Genomic DNA, 22,522 nt, shown 5'->3' on the forward strand with positions numbered 1-22,522 from the left:
ATTTTTCTCTTCCCCCCGCCCCCCACAAAAAAAACCTAGTAATCAATTCTAATAAAATCTAATCTTTTCTATACCTTGGGACTATGTAATCCATGGAGTCTGGGGTATCAGCATTTGTTGTGGAATTCAACCATAACCCACATATTGCCACAAAATTGTACTTCAGAATCTGTCTTGCATTTATTTAATAATTTGTTTCTAAAGATGCTGGCTGTCATGCTAATCTTAAACCATAAAGGCTATAAACTAATGCAGTGGTGTGTTCCTGCATCTGCAGACTGAAACAATAGCTCTGAAAGATATGAAGTGCCCCATTTGTATCAACGGATTTTGTCTCTGTAACCTAAGATGACCATTTCATTGTCAACATTAACTGTTTAATTGATGATTATTTTAACATAAACTTCTAGCTAATGTGCTTATCCTACACTCAGACTGTCTCCCACACCATCCCAGTTGCCAGAAGCTCAACTGCCTCTTGCACAGCTGCCAAAACCTCCTGCTTTCCCCATGACGACTTCTGTGGTGGTTACATGTGTCAATACAGAAAATAGGGCATGTCATCAAACACGTAACATGTAGTGATAACATGGCACTGGATTTCCAAGTAAGTAGTTTAGGATCTGCTGTTCTGATCATCTTATTCATTTTCATAATTAATTCAAACCTCATTTTTATTTAAGCTGTGTTGATGCAAATTTTCCAGTCTGCCATGGTAAAGTATAGGAGAGACCAGAGACCTTGCCCCTGAGTACACAGGTTTTGTTTATAGTCAACCAAATAAAATATGTGTTCCTGATCTCTACAGCAAGCATTCCTGAACATTTAGTACAAGTCCAAGGAGAATCTACACTGCGGTCAGAGGCCCCAGGCACATAAGAATTGAAATTAAAAGGACTGTCTTCCTCTTCTGAAATAATTTCTCTCTAAGCCAACTTCTCTCACACACATTCCAAAGAAGAGACCTTAATGTTAGACCACTTTGTCATTGTCATCATCATTCCACTTAAAAAAAAACAACAAAAAAACCTCAATATTTAGTTTCCAAATATATTTTGCTTGTCTGTCTTATCTGTTCATGCATCCTTCAAATATAACATTTCATATTTATTTCTCCACCAGGAATTATTGGCATCTTAAAATATACTTAGGACAACTTAATTAAATGCCTTCCTGTTCAAAGAAACTAGTAATTCTCTTTCCACAATCATACAAGACATGGCCAAAAGGTGAATGTTTGATGTGAGGGCTAGTTCTGTTTTTGTCTTGCTTGGCTAAATCAAAAATCAAAGTATAGACAATTGGATTTCTAAATTATGTATTATACATTTATTCTCCAGTGGGAATAAAATGCTCAGGTTTGTCTCCTTTTCTCTGTTTAACTTTGACTGCTGTGAACAATAGAAAGAATAGGCCTGCAGCTGAGCTACTTATTTTTTTTAATCTATTCATTTTATACTTTTCAGACAGATTTTTCCCCGGGGTGAAACAAAGGTTAACTGAAATTTCCTCTGTTGTGTACCTGAACGAATCAGCAGTTTGAGAAGGAAATCCCATTGATGGGCAAAGAGAGTGACAGGCCCTATTTAAAGAATTCCCCCGACTGTGTGGTAGACCAACCATGCCATGAATTTAACTGTTCCTGTGGTCCCCATACTTGTACCCACCAAAAAAAGAGAAAAACCTACTTTGTTCTGCAAATGTTGGACTAAGCTTTGAAAACCATGAGCCATTGAGTTTTGTGAATTAACATTAACAGCAGTGGCCAAGACTTAGGGGAGAGGGTATCTATCACAGAATACACAAAACAGATGGAAAATTACACATTTATATAATATACAAACCCACACACTGTGTGTGTGTATATATTTTAATGTGTACATGTGTATCAATATACAGTTTTGCATGATACATACTCTTCAAGATTGTGAAATATTATATATTCACTGTTTACTGCTTTTTGCGCTACATATTTTTATTCACATTACAGTTCTTAGAGCATCTTACACACAAAAAACAGAAAAGAAAGAGGCAGTAAAATGAGGGGGAAATATATGTTTTAAAGCCAAAAAACTGCAGACCAGTCACACTGCACAGAGCAGAAATATGAAGCAGTCCTGAACTTTTAAAAACTGTTAGAAAAAAAAGTTATGTACCAGTACTTGGTAAATTTATGTATTTAAAAGGCTGCTTTAAATATGAAAAGCAAGCATCTCCACTTAGATTAAAAACTCTTAGTTCATGTGTACTTCAAAACTTGTGAACCTTCTTGAAAATCCCAGTTTTAGCCCTGTGGTGGGCCCCAAGAGAATATGTTGCCTAGGGATTATAAATACCATGTCATACCCCCAACTGTCAGACTTTTCTTCTCTTGTGATGACAGTTAAAGTTTACTCCCATAGGTAATAGGTTGGTAAAGTTTGCTTAAAGTTGTTTTAACAGGTCTTGAAATTATTATATTCAGGTTTTTGGTGGGGGGGGGTTTAAACTTTCTCTATACCAATTTTTTTATGCTTGAAACAAAATCATGTGTTTTGATACATTTCAGTGTAGGTTGGCTTTCCGTGAATGTTCACTGGTAGATTTGGGCCAGTAAGTGGCTTTAAAGAGTACCATAGTGCACCAAGATAATGGCTGCTAAAGATAAATTGTCATTATTATCATGAGAGTGACCAAAACAACACAGAGGGCTGATGAGAAATGTCAGAGAGGAGAGAGGTGATGTGTTTTGCTATTGTGAGAGGAGGGAGGTTCTGTCCTTTCCATAAGGAAATTTTTCATGTTGGACTTCTACCAACTACAGTATGAACTGATTTTTCAGTGGGAATCTACAGATCTCTTTCAAAGTTCTCTACTTTTTAGGGATAATATGTTCCAACAGAAGGTATCTGTTTCAGTAAGTCATCTCTTTATCATCAAAACAAATGCTGAAAAATCCCTTGAAGTGTCTAAGGAAGTCTCAGAGAACAGCCTTTACAGCAGCTGATTCCAGTTCTTCTCCAGAAATAGTTCTACTTCAAAATAACTGAGTGGTATATCCAGAACTTCATCTGCTATTGCTTCTCTGCATCATTTAGCCTTGATCTACTGCCTAGGATTGTGAGAGTTCAGATGCCGGTACCCTCCATACAAGTTTTGTACTCATCAGTCACTGCTGGAGTTGGGGAAATCGGAATGTTAGGATCTAGGTCTGCTGTCAGTCCTTTGAAAATATGTCATAAATGCTGCCAACTGTTGTTTATGCATGGAGGTGCCTATCTTCATCCCATTACATTTTAGAATGTTGTGTACCACCTGAGTTCAATTCGATTTAGGTGTTCTTTGAATGGAAACCTTAAGTGGAATGAGCAGCAGGTTATTGGCACAGACCATATATTGATGCCTGTAGAGTAGCCATTGTCAGTACAGATTTCAGCCTGTTACTATATGGGTATTTAGAATACAGCCTATTCAAGGGAAAATATCTTGTTGGAATATCATTTCTTGTACTTCTGCAGAATCAGAAGTGTTTGGAAACGGTGGCTTTTTGCCTTAAAGAGTGGCAGGAATATATATAGAGAGAAGAAGAAGAAGCAGAATTGAGTCAGTTTCTACAATCTGAGTTGCCCGAGTTTGCTGTGCACAGTTTTTAAACTGAAAATAAAATTTGCATGGGCTTTCCCAGTATAAATAACTAAAAGTAAATACTTTGGCCATTTTTGTTCCATTATTTTTCAGAGTAGGACCCCTATAGATTGTAAGTTTGCGGGGGCAGGGACTCTTTCTTGCTGTGTGTGTACAGTGCCTAGCACTGTGGAGCCCAGTTTTCTCTTGGCCTCTCAGCACTGCTATAATAAATATGATTGATTAGTTAACCTCATTTTAAACCTGGTCTTTCCACATGGCCTTTGCATGATAACTGTGCATTGAAAAAGTTAATTTAAAAGACTCGAGTCAGGAGGATGAGAGTATAAAAAGCATTATGAAGCTTTGTTCTTTCATCTATGCCTCATCTATGTTCTGTGTGCTTCTAATCTGTATGTGCACACAGTATTATGTGTGGATTGTATTGTCTATGTTGTATTTAGGTCATTGGGGAAATTCATATTTTTTCCCCTGCACATTGCCAAGCACATTGTTGGAGTTCTGTTGAGGGTGGTGGTGGTGGTAATAGTAATGTCCCTGCACCCTCTGACCAGTAAATTGGTTAGTGATTTTAATAAACAGAATATGCCCTCAACATCAAAATTCAAACATTTATTTTCCTGTAAAAAAAAGACAAACTTTGTATATCTGTTACCACCAGTCAGAACAAGAAGTGAATTTTCCATGATAGCTTGGAAAACTGTACCATATTAAACATAGAGAACTTGCCAAATTTCTGTTCCATTTCTAAAATGAGAGCTATAAAAAAAATCAGAAAACTCCATCACAGAATATTATATTGATATATTGGAGTCTCAATGAGGTAAAACAAAAATATTTACTGATTTAGAAACCTTAGAAGTTTCAGTGCGTTTAAAACCTGCTGGCAATAAATTAGTCTTTTATGGAGAAGGGATTTATCTTTACCCATTTAAAGTTGTTATTGATTATTTGTAATGAAGTAACACTCAGAGGCCAGGATCCCATTGCGCCAGGCATATGAATCACAGATGGCCCCCGCCCCAGAGAGCTTTCAGTCTAATATAATTGTGATTATACACCTCTACCCCGATATAACACGAATTCGGATATAACACGGTAAAGCAGTGCTCTGGGGGGCAGGGCTGTGCACTCCAGCAGATCAAAGCAAGTTTGATATAATGCGGTTTCACCTATAACACGGTAAGATTTTTTGGCTCCTGAGGACAGCATTATGTCGGGGTAGAGGTGTATTATAATTAAATACAATTATGGAATTAAGATTTTAATGTGATTTGGAAACCAGGGATGCTTGGATCCATCTTCCCACCATAAGAAAAGTCTCTTGCCTATTTTAGCAGGTATGTTTGTTTCATTGTGAAGTTGAATGCACAAGTGCCATCAAACATTAAGCTCACTGCATACTGTTACCAAAGAAACTTAGTATGCATAATGTCTTTTGGAGACATTGGAGATGCAATTGGTCTTAGACTGGGGTTAACCACTCCAGAGAACAGGATAAAATTCTCCAGATTCCCTGCTGAGAGAACTGAAGTGCAATGTTCCTAGTGGTGTAAAAGGTCTCATTTCTCCCAGAGATTGAAAGTCAGGCCAAGCTCTTTGCTTGACTGCAAAGGTGACATCTTCAGATCCCTAGATCACTGGTTGTAGCAGAATAACCCAAGTTTTAGGATCATAGATAAAGAATCAGTTAAGTTGTAGCTCAGTCTAAATTTATTTTCTCTCTTAAGGGAATCCACTGCCCTGCCAAGCTTGGAAATGTTGGATTTTTCCACCTTTGCCAAATCTCAAAGGCAAGCAAGAAGGTCCACTGCCTCCCCCTCCTCCTGGAGTAGCACCCTATATAAGTGCATTTCATGAACTGTAGTGATATTGCTCCTCAATATTATTCTTTCACGCTCAAGGCAGAGATTTTCTCAACAGTTCTCTTTCAAAATTTTTTTTGCTATCTCCTTCCTTTCTCTGGAAGAAGAGACTTGAACTCATGGTCGTCTGGCTTTTAGCCCAGAGCATGTTCCCCGTAGACTATAGAGCATTTTCTGGGAGAGTTTGTCTCTCTCTCTCTAGGAGTCTGCATGGGGCTGACATTGTTTGTGTTGCTTGCAGCAGCACACTAATCCGTAAAACCCAGAAGAAAGTCCAGCAATTTCTGAACTATTGGGCTGTGGAGTTGATTTACTATACTTGGGTATTAGAATCATAGAATATCAGGGTTGGAAGGGACCTTAGGAGGTCATCTAGACCAATCCCCTGTTCAAAGCAGGTCCAATCCCCAGATGGATTTTTGCCCCAGATCCCTAAATGGCCCCCTCAAGGATTGAACTCATAATCCTGGATTTAGCAGGCCAATGCTCAAACCAGTGAGCTATCTCTCTCCCTCAAAAGGAGCAATCCAGTGATATAAATTAATATTGTCCACAGTTCTCGTTCTCTCTCTCTGGAAGAAGAAATAAGGAAGTTTTTTATTACACTTTTTAAACCAATTGGGGAGTGAGGGGGAGGGGGACGACTATATCTCAGATACCCTTGGCCAAACAACCCTAAACTCTGTCCGTGGCTCAGATTAGGCATGTAAATTGTAATGCAGTTTGAAAATTTGGCTTTAAACAGAAATATGGTTGCAACCTTACTTGTAGTGCTTCTACAGGCCATCCCATAATACTGTGTTATTCCAGGGTAACCAACATGTAATTTTCTATAGAAGATGTTCCTTTCACAGAACTCTTATTTCCATCCAAGCACTATACATTTAACATCATCCCCATTCTCATTTACTCTGGCCCCTTCCTTTCTTACCACAGCCCAAACTGACAGGATGTTGGTATCAGCTGGATACACACAAAGCCATTCTCTTCCCCACCCTCCGATCCAAATACAAAAAGTTCATAAGGCTAAACAGAAGAATAAACAGCCATGTATTTTCTCATCAAATTATGTGAATGAATTAATCATAAAAAAAATAAAAAGTATCTTAGTGTGAGTACCACAAATGAAAAAGGTGGGAAAAAATCGAAGTATGAGAAAATCCATTAAAAATAAAATAATTTAAGTGTGGCAGGTCTGTGTTGTGGGGGTTTACCTTGATACCATGTGAAAATTAGCAGCTTCCTTTGAATAACACATTCATTTGTGGCTATGAGATTCTGGTGCAGTCACTTACTGGAGCTGGAGAAAGCCCCAGGGTAGATTATCAGAATAATTTTTTTAAATGTTAATATCGTTTCACAAAGGCACTGTGAGCTGTTTAAAAAAATAGAAAGAAAAGTGGTGTTTTTGTATAAATAAAATAATTACCAAAGAAACCATAGACAATGTAAAGAATTTAATTACCAAAATGTTTGTGGATGCCTACATCAAATAGATAAAAAGATATTTAGTAAAGAGCTGCATTATGTTTTTACAGTCCTTTATAGTTGTGCCCCCCAAAAACTGTGTACCCCTAGAAGAACAGGAATTAAAATATAGCTGAGTGGTTTTATTGAGTACTAAAAACATGGAGTTAAATCTTTGCACATTTTTCCACATACAGAGAATTATCTTGGAATAGTTTTTATTCTCTTCTGAACTCAACATTTTCTGTCTTTTCCTTTAAAAGAAAATTCCACTCTTTTTCTCCAAGCTTCAGAAAGAACTATACCAGGGATCGGCAACCTTTCAGAAGTGGTGTGCCGAGTCTTCATTTATTCACTCTGATTTAAGGTTTCACGTGACAGTAATACATTTTAATGTTTTTAGAAGGTTTCTTTCTATAAGTCTATAATATATAACTAAACTATTTTTGTATGTAAAGTAAATAAGTTTTTTTAAATGTTTAAGAAGCTTCATTCAAAATTAAATTAAAATATAAATCTCCCAGGACCGGTGGCCAGGACCTGGGCAGTGTGAGTGCCACTGAAAATCAGCTTGCATGCCACCTTTGGCACGTGTGCCATAGGTTGCCTACCCCGAACTATACCTTTTTTTAAAAATAGGGTGTGGGATTTTTTGGGGTTTTTTTTTGTTTTTTTGGTTTTTTTAGTTTAGCTGTCTAGTTAAAAAAGGATAGTCTTACTTTATGGCTGCTTACTTGATTGGAGCATTTTCCTACTAACAACCAGGAAATGAGAAATTAGGATTGAACATTCTCATTCAGCACTTAATTCAGCTAAGAGACCATTAGTTTTTAACACCAATTTAAGGTAAGTCTCATTCTCCTAAAGACTTCCAGGTAAATGTAACTTTTGTTTTAAATTAGCAGGTATTTCTTTATTTTATATCCATACCTTGTCCAAGAATTTCAGGTGAACATGGGTCACCTTCACACATCCTCCGCTTGTGTGTGTCTGCGCCATCCATATTCCTTACTGCTTCAATCATCCTTTCTTTTACCCTGCAGCATGACCTCAGCTCTAGTCCCTGGCAAGACCTCACACCAGCCACCTAATTTTCCTCTCCCTTCCCATGTCAAACCCACAGGCTCCACTGCCCCACTACCATATGGACAGATGGATGGTCAAATTATGAGCTGTTAACTACTAGGTCTGTTACTTCATATCTGCTCCCACCTCCTGCCAAGCAGCTCTTAATCATCTCATCTCAACCTCCCATTCTCCTGCCAAAGCATTCAGCCACCTCTTCTTCCATTGATCCTGCCAGCAATGACTCTTAGGTCAGGTCTACACTACAAAATTATGTCAACCTAACTTATGTCATCATACAACCTCCAGTTATAAAATCACTTGTGTGTGTGTGCACACTTGGCTCCTTGGGTCGGTTGTGCGTGTCCTCACCAGGAGCACTTGTATCTATTGTATTGTCAATGTGAGGCCACTCCTGAAAGCCAGTAACAGTCAACATAAGCAACGCAGTGTCTACACTGATGCGGCATCGACCTAATTACATTGACTGTGACTCTATGCCACTTGGTTTCCAACTGAGAAACTTCCAACTTGTTTATCAAGCCGTTATTCTCCCAACACTGTTGTATGAGTCCAAAACTTGGACAACCTGTAGACACCACTTGAAAGTCCTTGAGAGGCACCATCAACGCTGCCTTCGTAAGATTCTGAAGATCAAATGGGAAGACAGGTGCACCAGTATCAGTGTTCTGGAAGAGGAAAAGATCTCCAGTATCAAGGCAATGATCATCCATCAGCAATTCCGCTGGACTGGTCACATTGTCCAGATGCCAGACCATTGCCTCCCAAAACAGATTCTGTTCTCTCAGCTGAAAGAAGGGTACTGTAACGTGGGTGGACAGTGGAAGCGTTATAAGGACTTGCTGAAGGGCAGCCTAAAAAAATGTAATATTGACATTGATACTTGGGAGACACTTGTCTGGGATCGCTTAAAATGGAGTGAAGTCCTACGTGATGGTCCCCTACATTTTGAACTTGCTCGCCGACAAGCTGAAGAGGACAAGAGGCGCAGGAGAAAAGAGAGACTGATTTCTAGTCATGTTCAACAGCCTTCTGCTGAGCCTGAAAACATCTGCCCTCATTGTAATAGAACTTGCAGTTCAAGGATTGGCCTTATTAGCCACCTGAGGACCCATAACTCCCATGGAAGATGATCATACTCGGTAACGAGTGATCGCCCATCATGCCACTTGAGGAAGTGGTGGCATTAAGTCAGTGTAGAGAGGCACTTACATGGGCGGGAGACTAATTTAAATGAAGACACTTCCACAGCTGTGTCGACACAAAGCAGCTTGCATCAGCGTAACCCTGTAGTTTAGACCAGGCCTGATACCTCTTACAATTCAGCACAAGTGCAATAAGGTTGCTAGCCTTGGGAGACTGCTGGTCTGGGGCAGGAAATGGGAGTAGAGAAATACTCAGTATACTGCTTTGAGAACGTAGCAGGGATTGGTAGTTCGGTTGAGCTTTGGTGCAGGTAGTAGGCAATGTTTAGTGCTGAGGTCATGCATCAGAGTGAGAGAGAGAATGATAAATCAAGTGGTTTGTGTTTGAAGAAGCAGAGACAGAAAAGGGAGATCAGAGAAGCTCAGAGCACAGCTAATCTGTGTTTGTCCAAAACTCATGGACACTGTCTGGCAGTAAATAAATAAATACAAGTTAAGTAAAAGTACATTTACTTGGCTTTGTTTTAATTATGTTGTCAAGGTTCCTTCCCCACTCTGAACTTTAGGGTACAAATGTGGGGACCTGCGTGGACACTTCTAAGCTTAATTACTAGCTTAGATCTGGTAACTCTGCCACCATCCAGAAATTTCAGTGTCTGGAGCATTTCCTCTCCCCCCAAAACTCTTCCCTCCCTGGGTGGCCTTGAGGGACTTCACCAATTCCCTGGTGAACACAGATCCAAACCCCTTGGATCTTAAAACAAGGAGAAATTAACCATCCCCTCTCCTTTCCCCCACCAGTCCCTGGTGAGTCCAGATCCAATCCCCTTGGATCTTAAAACAAGGAAAAATCAGTCAGGTTCTTAAAAAGAAATTAAAGAAGAAAGGTAAAAATCATCTCTGTAAAATCAGGATGGAAAATACTTTACAGGGTAATCAAATTCATATAGCCCAGAGGAACCCCCTCTAGCCTTAGGTTCAAAGTTACAGCAAGCAGAGGTAAAATCCTCTCAGCAAAAAAGGGACATTTACAAGTTGAGAAAACAAAAATAAAACTAATCCGCCTTGCCTGGCTGTTACTTACAATTTTGAAACATGAGAGACTGATTCAGAAAGATTTGGAGAACCTGGATTGACGTCTGGTCTCTCTTAGTCTCAAGAACGAACAACAAAGACTTCCCTCCACCAAGATTTGAAAGTATCTTGTCCCCCTATTGGTCCTCTGGTCAGGTATGAGCCAGGTTTACTGAGCTTCTTAACCCTTTACAGGTAAAAGAGACATTAACCCTTAACTATCTGTTTATGACATATGTATTGAAACTTGTCTGATGTTGGTGTTCAGAGATTTTTCCCACAATTTCACTGTAGAACGTGTTTCTTTTGGTCCTATTTTCTTTTACTTCTTTCTGACTAACAGAAAAAAGGCAGCCTGTATGTAATAAGTTTAGATATATCTACAATCATCAAAAAAGTTTTGAAACTTCAAAATGTATTTCTTCAGCAAGGAATTTAAAAGTTAGATATTTGGGGGGTATACATGACAACCTATGCAATATTCGGTGATATCCCAACCAGTGAGGCCATATTCACTGCCTCAGAATGTCATAAATTCTTTTTTCAGGGTACCAAAATCATCGCAGCGACATCAGTTTAAATTGAATTAAAACTGAATTTAAATCCATGTACAAAAAAAAGTAAGATTTTTCTAAGTGGATACAAAAGCAGGACTGTTCATGTTTCAATATGTAGCCTTTCTAGGTAATAAAACCAAGGTCCCCTGTTCTCTGTAGTAAGTTGGACCTCAAGTCTGCAGTTTTTCAGGGTATCACACTGGAAAAATTACTGCAACTTAATTTAATAATGGGCAATTTAATTGGAACAGCACTGTCAATACCCTAGGTTCTGTGTTAATTATTTTCAACTGTTAATTATTTTCAACTCAGTTTCACTTTTCTCTGTGCCATGGATTTTTGTATTAAGATTGTACTGCGTCTTAGAAATTGTTGTAGGGGAAGCAGAGGTTTTGGCAGTTAGGTAGGGAAACTTGAGGTGGTTAGAGGTTGCTCAGATAATCAGCTATGAAATACTTGACAGTGTTGGTCCAGAACCAGAAAAACAGTTTCACTTGTTCTGAACTTTTCCTGTGAATTGTCCCAGTAACTTCAGTGGGATTGTGCATTGTGACTGTTTGCAGCACTGGGGCTTTAAAAGTAATGACTGTTACCCTTTGGGTTTCATAATCAGTGACCTATTAAGATGAAGAAGAAAGTTCTTGTCCCTTGGAACTATTGTTTTGAGCTGTCTACAAACAAACGACACCAATTCACACTTGTGTATTGGTTTTATGTTTATCTACATCGTGGGGGGACTCATAATTTTTTACATGAAAGCTTGGATTCTGGAGCACAGTTCAGCTGCAAGGTTTGGATTTCAGGTCAAATTCTCCAGCTGTGAAAAACATGGGGTCACTGAGGACTTCACCCCACATGGTGTCCCTATGTTTAGTCAGTGAGACTGCTCATATGCCTAATATTAAGGATATGTTTTGAGTACTTGCCTGGATTGAGGCCACGGTATTCAGCACCTTGCAGGATTGAGCCATAATAAGAAATGTTTGCTTCCAATTTGTGAAACATAGTATTTGTAAAACCTCTGGTCTTGGGAAATGTGAGGCATTCATTCATGTATGGCATTGCCTTTTATGTGGTTGAGTTTTAATTGTTTAAAACTTTGTCTATATATTGAGGGATTCTGTTTCACTGATCAGAATGTTATACTATGTGTTCTGAAACCTTAAGGATATGCTAAGCATATTAAATAATATTTCTAGATTTTTATTTTGAGAATTTCTTCTAACATGCTTTATTCAATTCAGAATTCTTTCTTGTAAAAAAATGGTTTTGTTCTCTGTAATTCATTAGTACTGTCTTTATTAGATGTGATCTGAGGTTTTATGACCAAAATGTCTCCTAATCCGTATTTTGTTCATGAGTGAATTTCTGTGACAGACTCCTAAAAATAGAAAATATTCTCAACAGTGTACCTGTCATGTTAACTTGAAGACTGACTTTTTTTTAATAAGTGCCTACTGTAGGGCCAAATTATCCTTTGGATGCAAACAAGCAGCTTCCATTGAAGAAAAGGGATGGGAGTCATACACCAATATCTGGAGATAATTTCTGGTCCAGAAAACTTGACATTATTGTCTAAAATAATGTGGGGTGCGTTAGAATAGGTGCTCAGATACCATGGTGATGGGGTCAATATAAGAGCTAGATAAATAATTATAAAATATATTTATTTGCACTCAAATGCCATTCTTTACCTACCTTTTTGACATTTAAAAAATAAATGGAGGGGGCTCGCCACCTTTAATTATCAGAGGACTCTCTATTTAGAGTTTTTGCTGTTAGTAAATGCAAGTTATTTATTCCTGCATCTCATAGGCAGGGCTGGTGGCATCACTTATTATCGAGGTTGTCCTACACTTCCCATTATAAGATCCTGTTTTCAGTTTATTATAACGTTGCTAAATGTCAACCATTTGAGCTGAGATTTTCCATGGCAAGTGTCTACTTCAGGCTTGTTTGTTTGTTTGTTTAAATACTCCTGCCAGAATGGTTGTGCAGCTTCAAAGTATGAGGCTAAGGAAAAATACATTGTTTTGCCAATGTTAAAAAAATGATTTGAAAAGCTTTGGAGCAAGGAATTCAGTTTTGGCAGGGATTTCTCCTTTTGCTATCTCCATGAACATCTTCCTCTATTTGCAGTTCGCACACACTCAGTAAAAACTTATTAGATTTTAGCAGCTTCATTCTCCAAAGATTCTGTCTGCTCTGGGCATGCTCCAGTGCAGGGCTGAGCTGGACTTCACCTGGAATTAGAAATCTGGGCTGCTGCAGGCCAGTCTGGGTTCGAACACCGGAACTGAGTGCACAGACTGTTTCATCTGTGCACTAAATGAGCATGAGGAGACTCAGGAACCCTGTGCAACACTTTCAAAAGATGAGCTTAAATTCATAACCAAAAATCATGGATTGAACAGACACACTGGATTTATGGCTTATCACAAAAATCTGTAACCCACTAACTTCCTCTTTTTGTCCCATGACTGCAGAGGTGTTAACAGGTCACTCTACCTTGAAAGGTCCCTTGCAATATGTGTTAACTGCTTATGCTGGGTCATTACATATATTGAATCTATTTCCCCATGTTAAGTATCCTCACACCTTCTTGTCAACTGTTTAAAATGAGTCATCTTGATTATCACTACAAAAGTTTTTCTCCTGTTGATAATAGCTCATCTTAATTAAGTAGCCTCTTACAGTTGCTATGGCTACTTCCACCTTTTCTTGTTCTCTGTAAGTATATATATTTCTTACTATATGTTCCATTCTGTGCATCTGATGAAGTGGGCTGTAGCCCACGAAAGCTTATGCTCAAATAAATTTGTTAGTCTCTAACGTGCCACAAGTACTCCTGTTCTTTTTACTTTTGCTAAACAATCGGCATTCCACCTTACATTTAGCTGTGATGCTTGGAGTACCTTTCCCAGAACCGAAGAAGAGCTCTGTGTTGCCTGAAAGCTTGTGGCTTGGTCTACACTACACAGTTTGGTCGACGTAAACTGCTTTATGTTGGCCTAATTATGTCATTGTACGAAATACAGCCTTGTCCCGCCGATGTAAGTGCCCTACTGCAGTGACATAACTCCACCTCCACGAGAGGCCTGGTGCTTATGGTGGTGTAGTTAGAGCGGGGCAGGGTCTGTGTAGACACTGAATTACTTATATCAGCTGTTGACTGTCTTGTCAATTTCAGGGCTCCATGCTGAAGCTGTGAAATTGGCAAGAAAGCCAGGCAGCTAGAACCTGACTGCCCCCATCTCCCTGCTCAGAGAGGCAAAAAGCCTGAGCTGATATCCCTCCCCTGCCCCTGGCGGGGAACAGGGAGGCAAGAAGCCTGGGCAGCTGGCCAACACTGCTGGCTGAGAGGGAATGCGCAGCACTGGCAGAAGGAGGGTAGTGTGGACATCAGCCACCGCAGTAATGGCTGCATGTCGACCTAACATATGTCAACTTAAGTCTGTAGTGTAGATGTGGCCTGTGTCGCTCACCAATGGAAGCTGGTCCAATGAAAGATATTATCTCACCCACCTTGTGTCTCTGAGATCCTAGAGGTCCATGAGGGTGACCACGGATTTTCTAAGGGTTCTGTGTGCCTTGAAAGACAGCAGTTAAATGTAATGTGTGTAACCAGTAGCGCAGTACTTCAGTGTCAGTCCCACTTACGACATAGTGACTTCTTTCCTATCTGATGCCTTGTTTAACAAAACACACACAACAAAGAGAACATTTTAATTATAAGTTAGGTCAAACATGGAGCCAAACAGAGTGGTAGTGTCCCTTTGCTGAAACTGAAACTAGATTTGCCAATGATGTGCTTTTAAAAACAGGTCTGGTCTTGTCTCCTTTCAGGGACTACATAGAAATGACCTGTGGTTGAATTTACAAAATAACTTTCAGTGCATTAATATATTTCACAATATATCTGTTTTGCAGGAGAAGATGGAGTGGACTGGTCCATCAGTGATAAAGACCTAGAGGTAATATAGCCTAATAAATTATTCCAAATATTGTAGGTGGTTTTTAAAAGAGGGGGCATAACCTTATGAATGAAACCCCTTATTATAGACCCACTGATCCCTCAGGAACAACATACTTGGAAAACATTCTTATAAATCGTGTATTTCTGTGTTTCTCTCTCTCTCTCTCCATTGTATGTTGGTAACACTAGTTTACATGAAAAGAGGATATTTGCTTTTTAAGAGTTCATCTGAAGTAATAGTTCTTTCTTAACATCATAATCACTTTCCACAGCTTCCAACTATGATGTCAGAAACAGAGCATTAAGATATCAGATGTAGAATAGGCAGAAAGAAGAGATGAATTCTTAAAAAATAAAAAAAATATTTTATTCACACAGGTATCCCTATATAAACACAAAATAAAAAAATAGAGTAAAGGTGTGAGCAGAATTATTAATTTTTCTTTAAGATATCCATGAGACATCAGCAGCTCTCTGAAGCAAAACCAGACTCTTCAGCCTCTAACTGCACTTATTTATGATGCATTTATCATTTGGTGGGACTTCTTGTCTTGCCCTACTCACATACCCCTCCTTCCGGAGGGTCTGGAAGAAAGTTAATCCTAATAGCCCTAGACTATCTAAGAGGAGCACAGTATACAGACCTCTTGAGGGTCCCTCTCTCTCTGTCTCACAACCAGCTCCAGTAAGGTCCAATAATGCTTCCATATGAGGGTTACCAAACCTCCACTGTTGTCCTGGAGTCTCCAGGAATTAAAAATTAATCTTTAATTAAAAACTATATCATGTGATAACTCCTATAGGAATGAGTCCAACCAAAATTGGCAACCCTATTCCATATGCAGGGGCCTTCAATCTTTCAGCTTGGCTTGTGACAGCTGCATCGGTCCTAGTTCTATGCCCAACATCCTGTCTGTTTAAAAAACAAACAAACAAACAAAAAACCTGATGTTTACTAGTACTAAATAAATCTTCAGCAGCAAGAGAGAGAATTATCAACTTCCTCTGTTTCTGTGGAGATAACGTGAGGTCACAGTTGTGTGTTTTCCAAGTTCACTCTAATGTGTCATGGTGCAAAATGCAGGTTTAATAGAGCTCCCTACAGCATTATATTTCTTCTAAGGAATGTGTCTACCCTTGTTGTATGGTGACTTGTATTTGTAATTAAGGTTAACTACATGTGCAATCTAGGGGGAACTACAGTTCATCCTGGAATGAGAAAGCCAGTTGAGCCTCTCTGAGATTTTCGAAAGAAGACAGACCTTTTAATTGTTCTTGTAGTCTGAAAAAAAGACAAAAATGTCTGCCCGTGATTTAGCAGCCAGTCATTTAGACACATGTAGGGCAAAGTTTAAGAGAACAGAACTATCCACTTCAGCACTAAATGGTTGACATATATATGAGTATAATATTAGATTTCAAACTGAACGTACCAGCGTTGACAGCTACAAAAATACAATTCAGCAAAGCACTAAACCACAAAAGCCCAAATAATAGATACATCTTTTTTTTCTTGTTTCCCTAGGCACAGATTGGTAATTATGCACCCCTGAGACGCACCAGCAGATACTATGCAACAGACAAAAATGTTACTTGTAGAAATTGTGATAAACGGGGTCATTTGTCTAAAAACTGTCCTACTCCAAAGGTAAATGCAATATTTTAATTTATTGTAGAGGCAGCCCGTTGTTCTGTGGTTACTAGTTAACACGCTTTTGGGTTGGCCTAGAGCTGGCCCACCATGCTGTGGAGTTTATAATCATCCCTGTATGGTCCAGATTGGGAGATAATTGATTAGGACTGGGTGATTGGTGAGTTAACAAGGGGATCCAGCTCATCAGCTGGGGACTGTTGCATGGGAGTAGGATGGCAGATAAGCGGGGCTGGAAGGAGAGGCAAAGAAGCTTAGGATCTGAGAGAGGTGAGACCTCTCTCCCCCACCTCGACTCAGTGCCTAGGGGGTACAGTGAAACACGGGAAAAGCCTTGTGGTGGGACAACGTAAGACACTCTGAAATAAAGTGCAGTGTGGTGAATTTACGAATGCGATGTGAGGACTGCTTGCAAAGAGACATCCAGGGTAAGGGAGCCCGCGCTGAGCCACCCTTTTTCAAGAGTTTGTCATTTGGCTTAAAGGTTTGTTACAGGTTGAAATTTGACAATAAGATCTCTTGGACAAGACTAATTTAATTTACAAAGCTAAAAAAGGCTTTAGTTGGTGTTAAGATTTTTTTTGTTTGTTTGGGGGGTTTTTTGTATGAAGTTAAAATCTCTCACAATTACAAATGAATACAGAGAAAATAAAGGTAAGTATAATGTAAAGACATATTGTTGAGATCTTAAAAGAATATTTTACATTTTTTAACTGTTTTATATTGTAAAGACTCTCAGAGAAAAAGAACTAAAGTAAAGAGAAACATTTTTTAGGAAGGAACAGCATCTAGACTTAGTACCTATTGCCCTGGCAAAGAATTGTTTTAAAGATTATTTACCTCCCTTTGCCATCATAGAAAATATGAAATTAAATGTGACCTCAAACAGCTCAAATTTCAACAAACCAAACACAGAAAGTTTTTACCTAAAATACTCATCTTCAGTTTTTTTGAAAAACATCTACTATGTAAAATATTATGTGGAAATGGCTGCAGTCTCTATTGGTGTGACTTAACCACTCCCAACAAAAAAGACTGTAAAAGCTCTAAGAATTTTGCAAAGCCTACACCTTCTGAGAGTGCTTCCTATTCCAAGTCTATGGATGTGTCTATCTAAAACCAGTTTCTCAGTGACTATCAGTCGTTCCCACCCAGTGGCCATTTGAGCCTCAAATAACAAACTCAGTCATTGGGGAAATTGGCTTAAAATGGACACAGCTTCAGAATAGGCTTTCAATAGTTTGATTTTATAACTCCATAAATGGACTAGTACGCATGCACGGGAATCTCAAAAGTATGAACATTCACTTTTATGGCATAGATTAGTGGTTCTCAAACTTGTTGCACCGCTTGTGCAGGGAAAGTCCCTAGTGGGCCGGGGTGGTTTGTTTACCTGTCGCGTCCGCAGGTTTGGCTGATTGTGGCTCCCAGTGGCTGTGGTTTGCTGCTCCAGGCCAATGGGAGCTGCTGGAAGCGGTGGCCAGTACATCCCTCAGCCCGCACTGCTTCCAGCACCTCCCACTGGCCTGGAGCAGTGAACCGTGGCCACTGGGAGCCACGATCGGTCAAACCTGTGGACGTGGCAGGTACACTTTCCCTGTACAAGCGGCGGAACAAGTGTGGAAACCACTGGCATAGATATAGAGGCGAATCGTTAGAATCCATTGTGTTACATATAACAACATGCCACTAAGAGAGACAGCTTTTTCATTTTTTAAAACAGTATTTTAAAAAAGGAAATATAAACCAACTTGATTTTACACATCTTATGTGCATTTTACACATCTTTCATACAAGTTGTATCCAAAATTTGAGCACACACTGTTCAGGTATGAAAAGTTTGTCTCAAATCAAAATGTTTGTTTCCTCTTAGCATGATTGTTGTTGATTTGTTGAAAGTAGTACAAGTGTATGCAGTAATTCATGAAACTTGGGAAGAAACTAGGACCAGGAAGTACTGTATATGGAATTACAATGTTAGCTTGTATTTCTCTTCTTTAAGAAGTAAGAAAATCTTGTTTAAGAAGTAAGAAATCTTGAAGAAACACTATAATCTTACTATCCCAGATGAGAATACATAATTATGAATGTGATGATTTGTGGGTGTTTGCGCTCATTTTGGTTTGTGTTTCACCAGTTATTATTTTTTAAATACTTTAAACAGTTGAAATGTTTTCACCCAAGATCCTTCTTTCTGTATTTCTCCATAGAAAATTCCCCCTTGTTTCCTGTGTGCAGAGAGAGATCACCTACAAAATACTTGCCCAGCACGGTTTTGTTTAAACTGCTGTTTGCCTGGACACTGTTCTAGGGAGTGCCTTGAGAGAGCTTATTGGCGTAAACATTGTAACCGCTGTGATATGAAAGGCCATTATGCTGATGTGAGTAGAACGTTTAGCAATCATTAGCCCATGTCCACCTTTGTCAATAAATGTTATGCGAGGTAAAACTTGATGTTCTAACCATCTGTTTTTAACCTTCTATTATACAGTGAGCGCGTATTTTTACATAGATAAAAATATATTTGAGTATCTGTCTATATAGTATCATAGTTTCCGTGAGGAATGAGGCCAGAATTTAGCAAAGTGTGGCATTGTCAGCCCTGCTGTTTGCTGTGATGCAGCTCCATGTTCCAGTTTAGTTTGCACATCAATTACTTGCTCACATAAATGTTTTTCTTCCTAAAATATATCTGTGCAGCAATTGTGGTGAGAAGTGCCCATGGAAGCATCGTTTAGCCCCGTGGAAGGTGTATAAAGATATTGTATGTGATTCTTTCACACTTTGGATATAAAGATTTGAAAACTGAACAAGGTGGAGCACAGATGGTTTTACTGAGTTTTGATTTCATTTTTAGAAACCATTGACTATTATATTACAGACCTGTGTAATAAAGCTAAGTCATGTGAATTTGAACACTTAACAGGTGAACTGTTTGGAGACCAATTTATTAGTGGCATAAAGGGTCAAAGTAGACAGCTGTAAGAAAAGGACTTGATCTTTCAAAGAATAGAGGATATTTGCAAATTTATTAAAAATTGTCCTTCTGAAGTGAAAGTGTTAGCAAACCGGGAGAGGGGTCATTTAATTAGACCTATAACCCAAGACACACAGACAGTATACAAGTCTAAACAAATGGCAGAGACTAGACTTGTTTGCAAATAAACGTCAAGATAACTGCACCGTGATGCAAAAGTATACAGCATAAGGAGTGCAGTGCAATGAAAGCAACGTTTTTAAAAGCGGGTGTATCTCTCAGCCCTAATCACAAAGATATACAAAAACTGAATGTACTTAAGAACATACCACTAGAAGCGTAAGTTCTGGTGGTAATATAGAAACAGAGTTACGGGTTGGGTTCCTAAATATATATTCTACAACAAAACAGTTTGTCTCAATGAAAAGAGTGAATAAAAAGTTAATTTGAGTTAAAAATTAACTCAGTGCAACATAATCACATCATGCACATACAAAAATATTAGTGACTGTAACCCCCACACCTCTCGGTTATGGTGTTCTGTCCCATCTAGTGACACCAGTCAGACCACTTAGAAGGAGAGAGAAAATGAGTTTGCCCTACAGCTTTAGCTAACAGCCAGTTGGCTAGGGGAAAATACATTGTTTTGCCCATGTTAAAAAAATTCTGGTGATCTTTTCTTTGAGACACTCTAGCATCACCATACTTTCTCAACAACTCTCAAGAAATATTTTAGGGACTTCGTGTAACATAGGCACAACAATGAATGCAGAGCGTATGCACAGGCTGTCAAATAATCCCAACTAAAATTTACTCCTTTGGTCTTTTATTCTATAATAGACACAAGCAGCTTGAGCTGGAATGTTGCTACTGATCTCAACAGTGCTTTCTCTAATGGATTTGTAACATTTGGTTTGCACAGGGTATAAATGTCTGTACGCATGGTTTCACTCAACCTTGCCATGCAAAATCTCACAGTAACAAAATGATGAAATAGATTTTAAAGTCTTCATTGGTGGTTGGGGAACAATTTACAAAGAGTTCAAAATGTGAGAGTTTTTCCTGGCACATATTTTATTTATCTAAACAACAGTCTAATTTGATTCAAGCTCCTTACTCTTTACAATTTAAAATGACCTTACGGAGAGTGAAAATAACTGGATAGGGGAAATGAGCTGATACAGTCACTATCCTGAAACACTATCCTGTAATTTAGCATAAAGTTTTATGGTTGCCCAGTTAACATGGTACACTACAATGTATGTTCGATATAGAGAAATATGATTAAATAAAGCTGTTGTGAAGCAAACCAGCAACATGTAGAAAGGCATAAATCATGCTGATCTTGGATTGGTAGTAGACGAGCTTCAGGTAAGAACTCTAGGTTGTAGCTGCTTGGGGCGTGAGGCTGTCTTTGATTTCAGGAGGAGTCATGCATACACATCTGAAGACAGGATTTGGCTCCAGGTTTGAAGGTACTTATTCTTCTCAGCACACTAATCTTTTATCATTATTTACGTTCAAAGTTCAGTATGCATCTCCCCCCTCCTTTTCTTTAATGGATAGTTTAGACATTTGTTTAAAATAAATAGCGACTTTTCTGCCCTTGATACATATGCCCAAAAGTCATGTTACTGGTAATGGGAGTTCGTGTGTATCTTGTGTACAGTGTTGTAGTTCTATGGTAAATTGCAAATAATATTGGATCCATTCCCAAATATCATAAATTTATACTGATATATACAACTATGGGTACTAAACAGGAGTAGTTAAAATCTTTATGAAAGATAGCTACTGAGTTGAATATTCAGGTGTATTTTAATTAAACTCATTTTGAGAGTTCAAAATAGCCACAAACTGGGAAACTTTTTTTTTTAAAGCAGCAAAGAGTCCTGTGGCACCTTATAGACTAACAGACATTTTGGAGCATGACCTTTCGTGAGTGAATACCCACTTCGTCGGATGCATCCAAAAATGTCTGTTAGTCTATAAGGTGCCACAGGACTCTTTGCTGCTTTTACAGATCCAGACTAACACGGCTACCCCTCTGATTTTTTTTTTTTTTTAAATCTCATACGTTGTAACACTAGATATAATTGGTTTTGAAATGTTCCTTCCAGGATGAAAGATTTTGTCAGTTTTTACTCTAGAATGAATTGTTATGGCAAAAGTATAATTCCTTGGAAACAAAGAAAGTTATTTCTTATGTCATAAATTTATTGCTAAAACATATTTAATTATCATATATGTTCTAAAATATTCTGATGCACACTATGAAAGCTTGGGTTAGAATAAAATAAGTTGGTAAACTAATCAAAATTGAAACTAATCTGATATGAATGTAGAAGTTAAACAGTGGGATAGAGCTACAAGATCACAACCACTTAAGATGTGGTTGGTTATGGCAGTGGAGAAGAGTACTTGTGAGGGTCCTAAGTAATATAGGTTCATCGATTATAGGGCCAAAAGGGGACCTCTGGTGATCATCTGGTCTGACCTCCTGCATAACACAGGCCATAAGATGTCCCTGAATTAATTCCCATTTGAACTAGAACATATCCTTTAGGAAAATATCTAGTCTTGATGTGTGCAGGAAGAGTTGAGTGATATAGTAATGACACTTAGAGGTAGTAGAGAGTGAGACAAGATATGGAAGTAAGGAAAGATAAGGAATAAGAGACTCTTCTGTATTATTCTGTTTTATTATTATTCTGTGCAGTGTAAGGCGTAGAAAAGAATCAGATGAGAATGTGGATGATGGAGGGAGAGAATAAAAATTAGGTCTGTTAAAAAAAATCTGTCTTACTCTTACATTTCCAATATTTCAGAATGAAAACATGCATGAAACTTAAAAACATATTTTTCAGTTTTCCATCAAGTAACCTGTTCCCAGCTAGGACAGATAGTATTTCTGCACGTATTCATTATTCTAACAGTAGAATTGTGGAAGAGCAAGAAAATTCTGCAAAATGGGTTGGAAAATATCTTTTAGGGACCATGAAGGTCAGAGCACTTCAGAGCTACAGTCATTCATACTACAATTTAAAAAATACACTGTACCATTCTTATAATGTGGATAGACAGCCATTCTCAAACTTCA

The 22,522-nt window shown here is 38.5% G+C and overlaps 1 protein-coding gene across 2 annotated transcripts in view; it reads left to right on the forward strand.

The window, feature by feature from the left end:
* The window catches only part of ZCCHC7 (zinc finger CCHC-type containing 7), a 158,986-nt gene that overhangs the window by 94,657 nt on the left and 41,807 nt on the right, over positions 1-22,522 (forward strand). Inside the window, exons 3-5 of one of the 2 annotated variants that reach the window (XM_030567423.1) lie at positions 14,749-14,792; positions 16,320-16,442; positions 18,656-18,826. In XM_030567423.1, the coding sequence (XP_030423283.1) occupies positions 14,749-14,792; positions 16,320-16,442; positions 18,656-18,826 (338 nt within the window). The remainder of the gene's footprint in view (positions 1-14,748; positions 14,793-16,319; positions 16,443-18,655; positions 18,827-22,522) is intronic. The other variant, XM_030567422.1, reaches the window with a different exon arrangement.

The sequence above is a fragment of the Gopherus evgoodei genome, chromosome 6 (assembly GCF_007399415.2).
Source record: "Gopherus evgoodei ecotype Sinaloan lineage chromosome 6, rGopEvg1_v1.p, whole genome shotgun sequence".
In the NCBI taxonomy this organism is placed as follows: domain Eukaryota; kingdom Metazoa; phylum Chordata; order Testudines; family Testudinidae; genus Gopherus; species Gopherus evgoodei.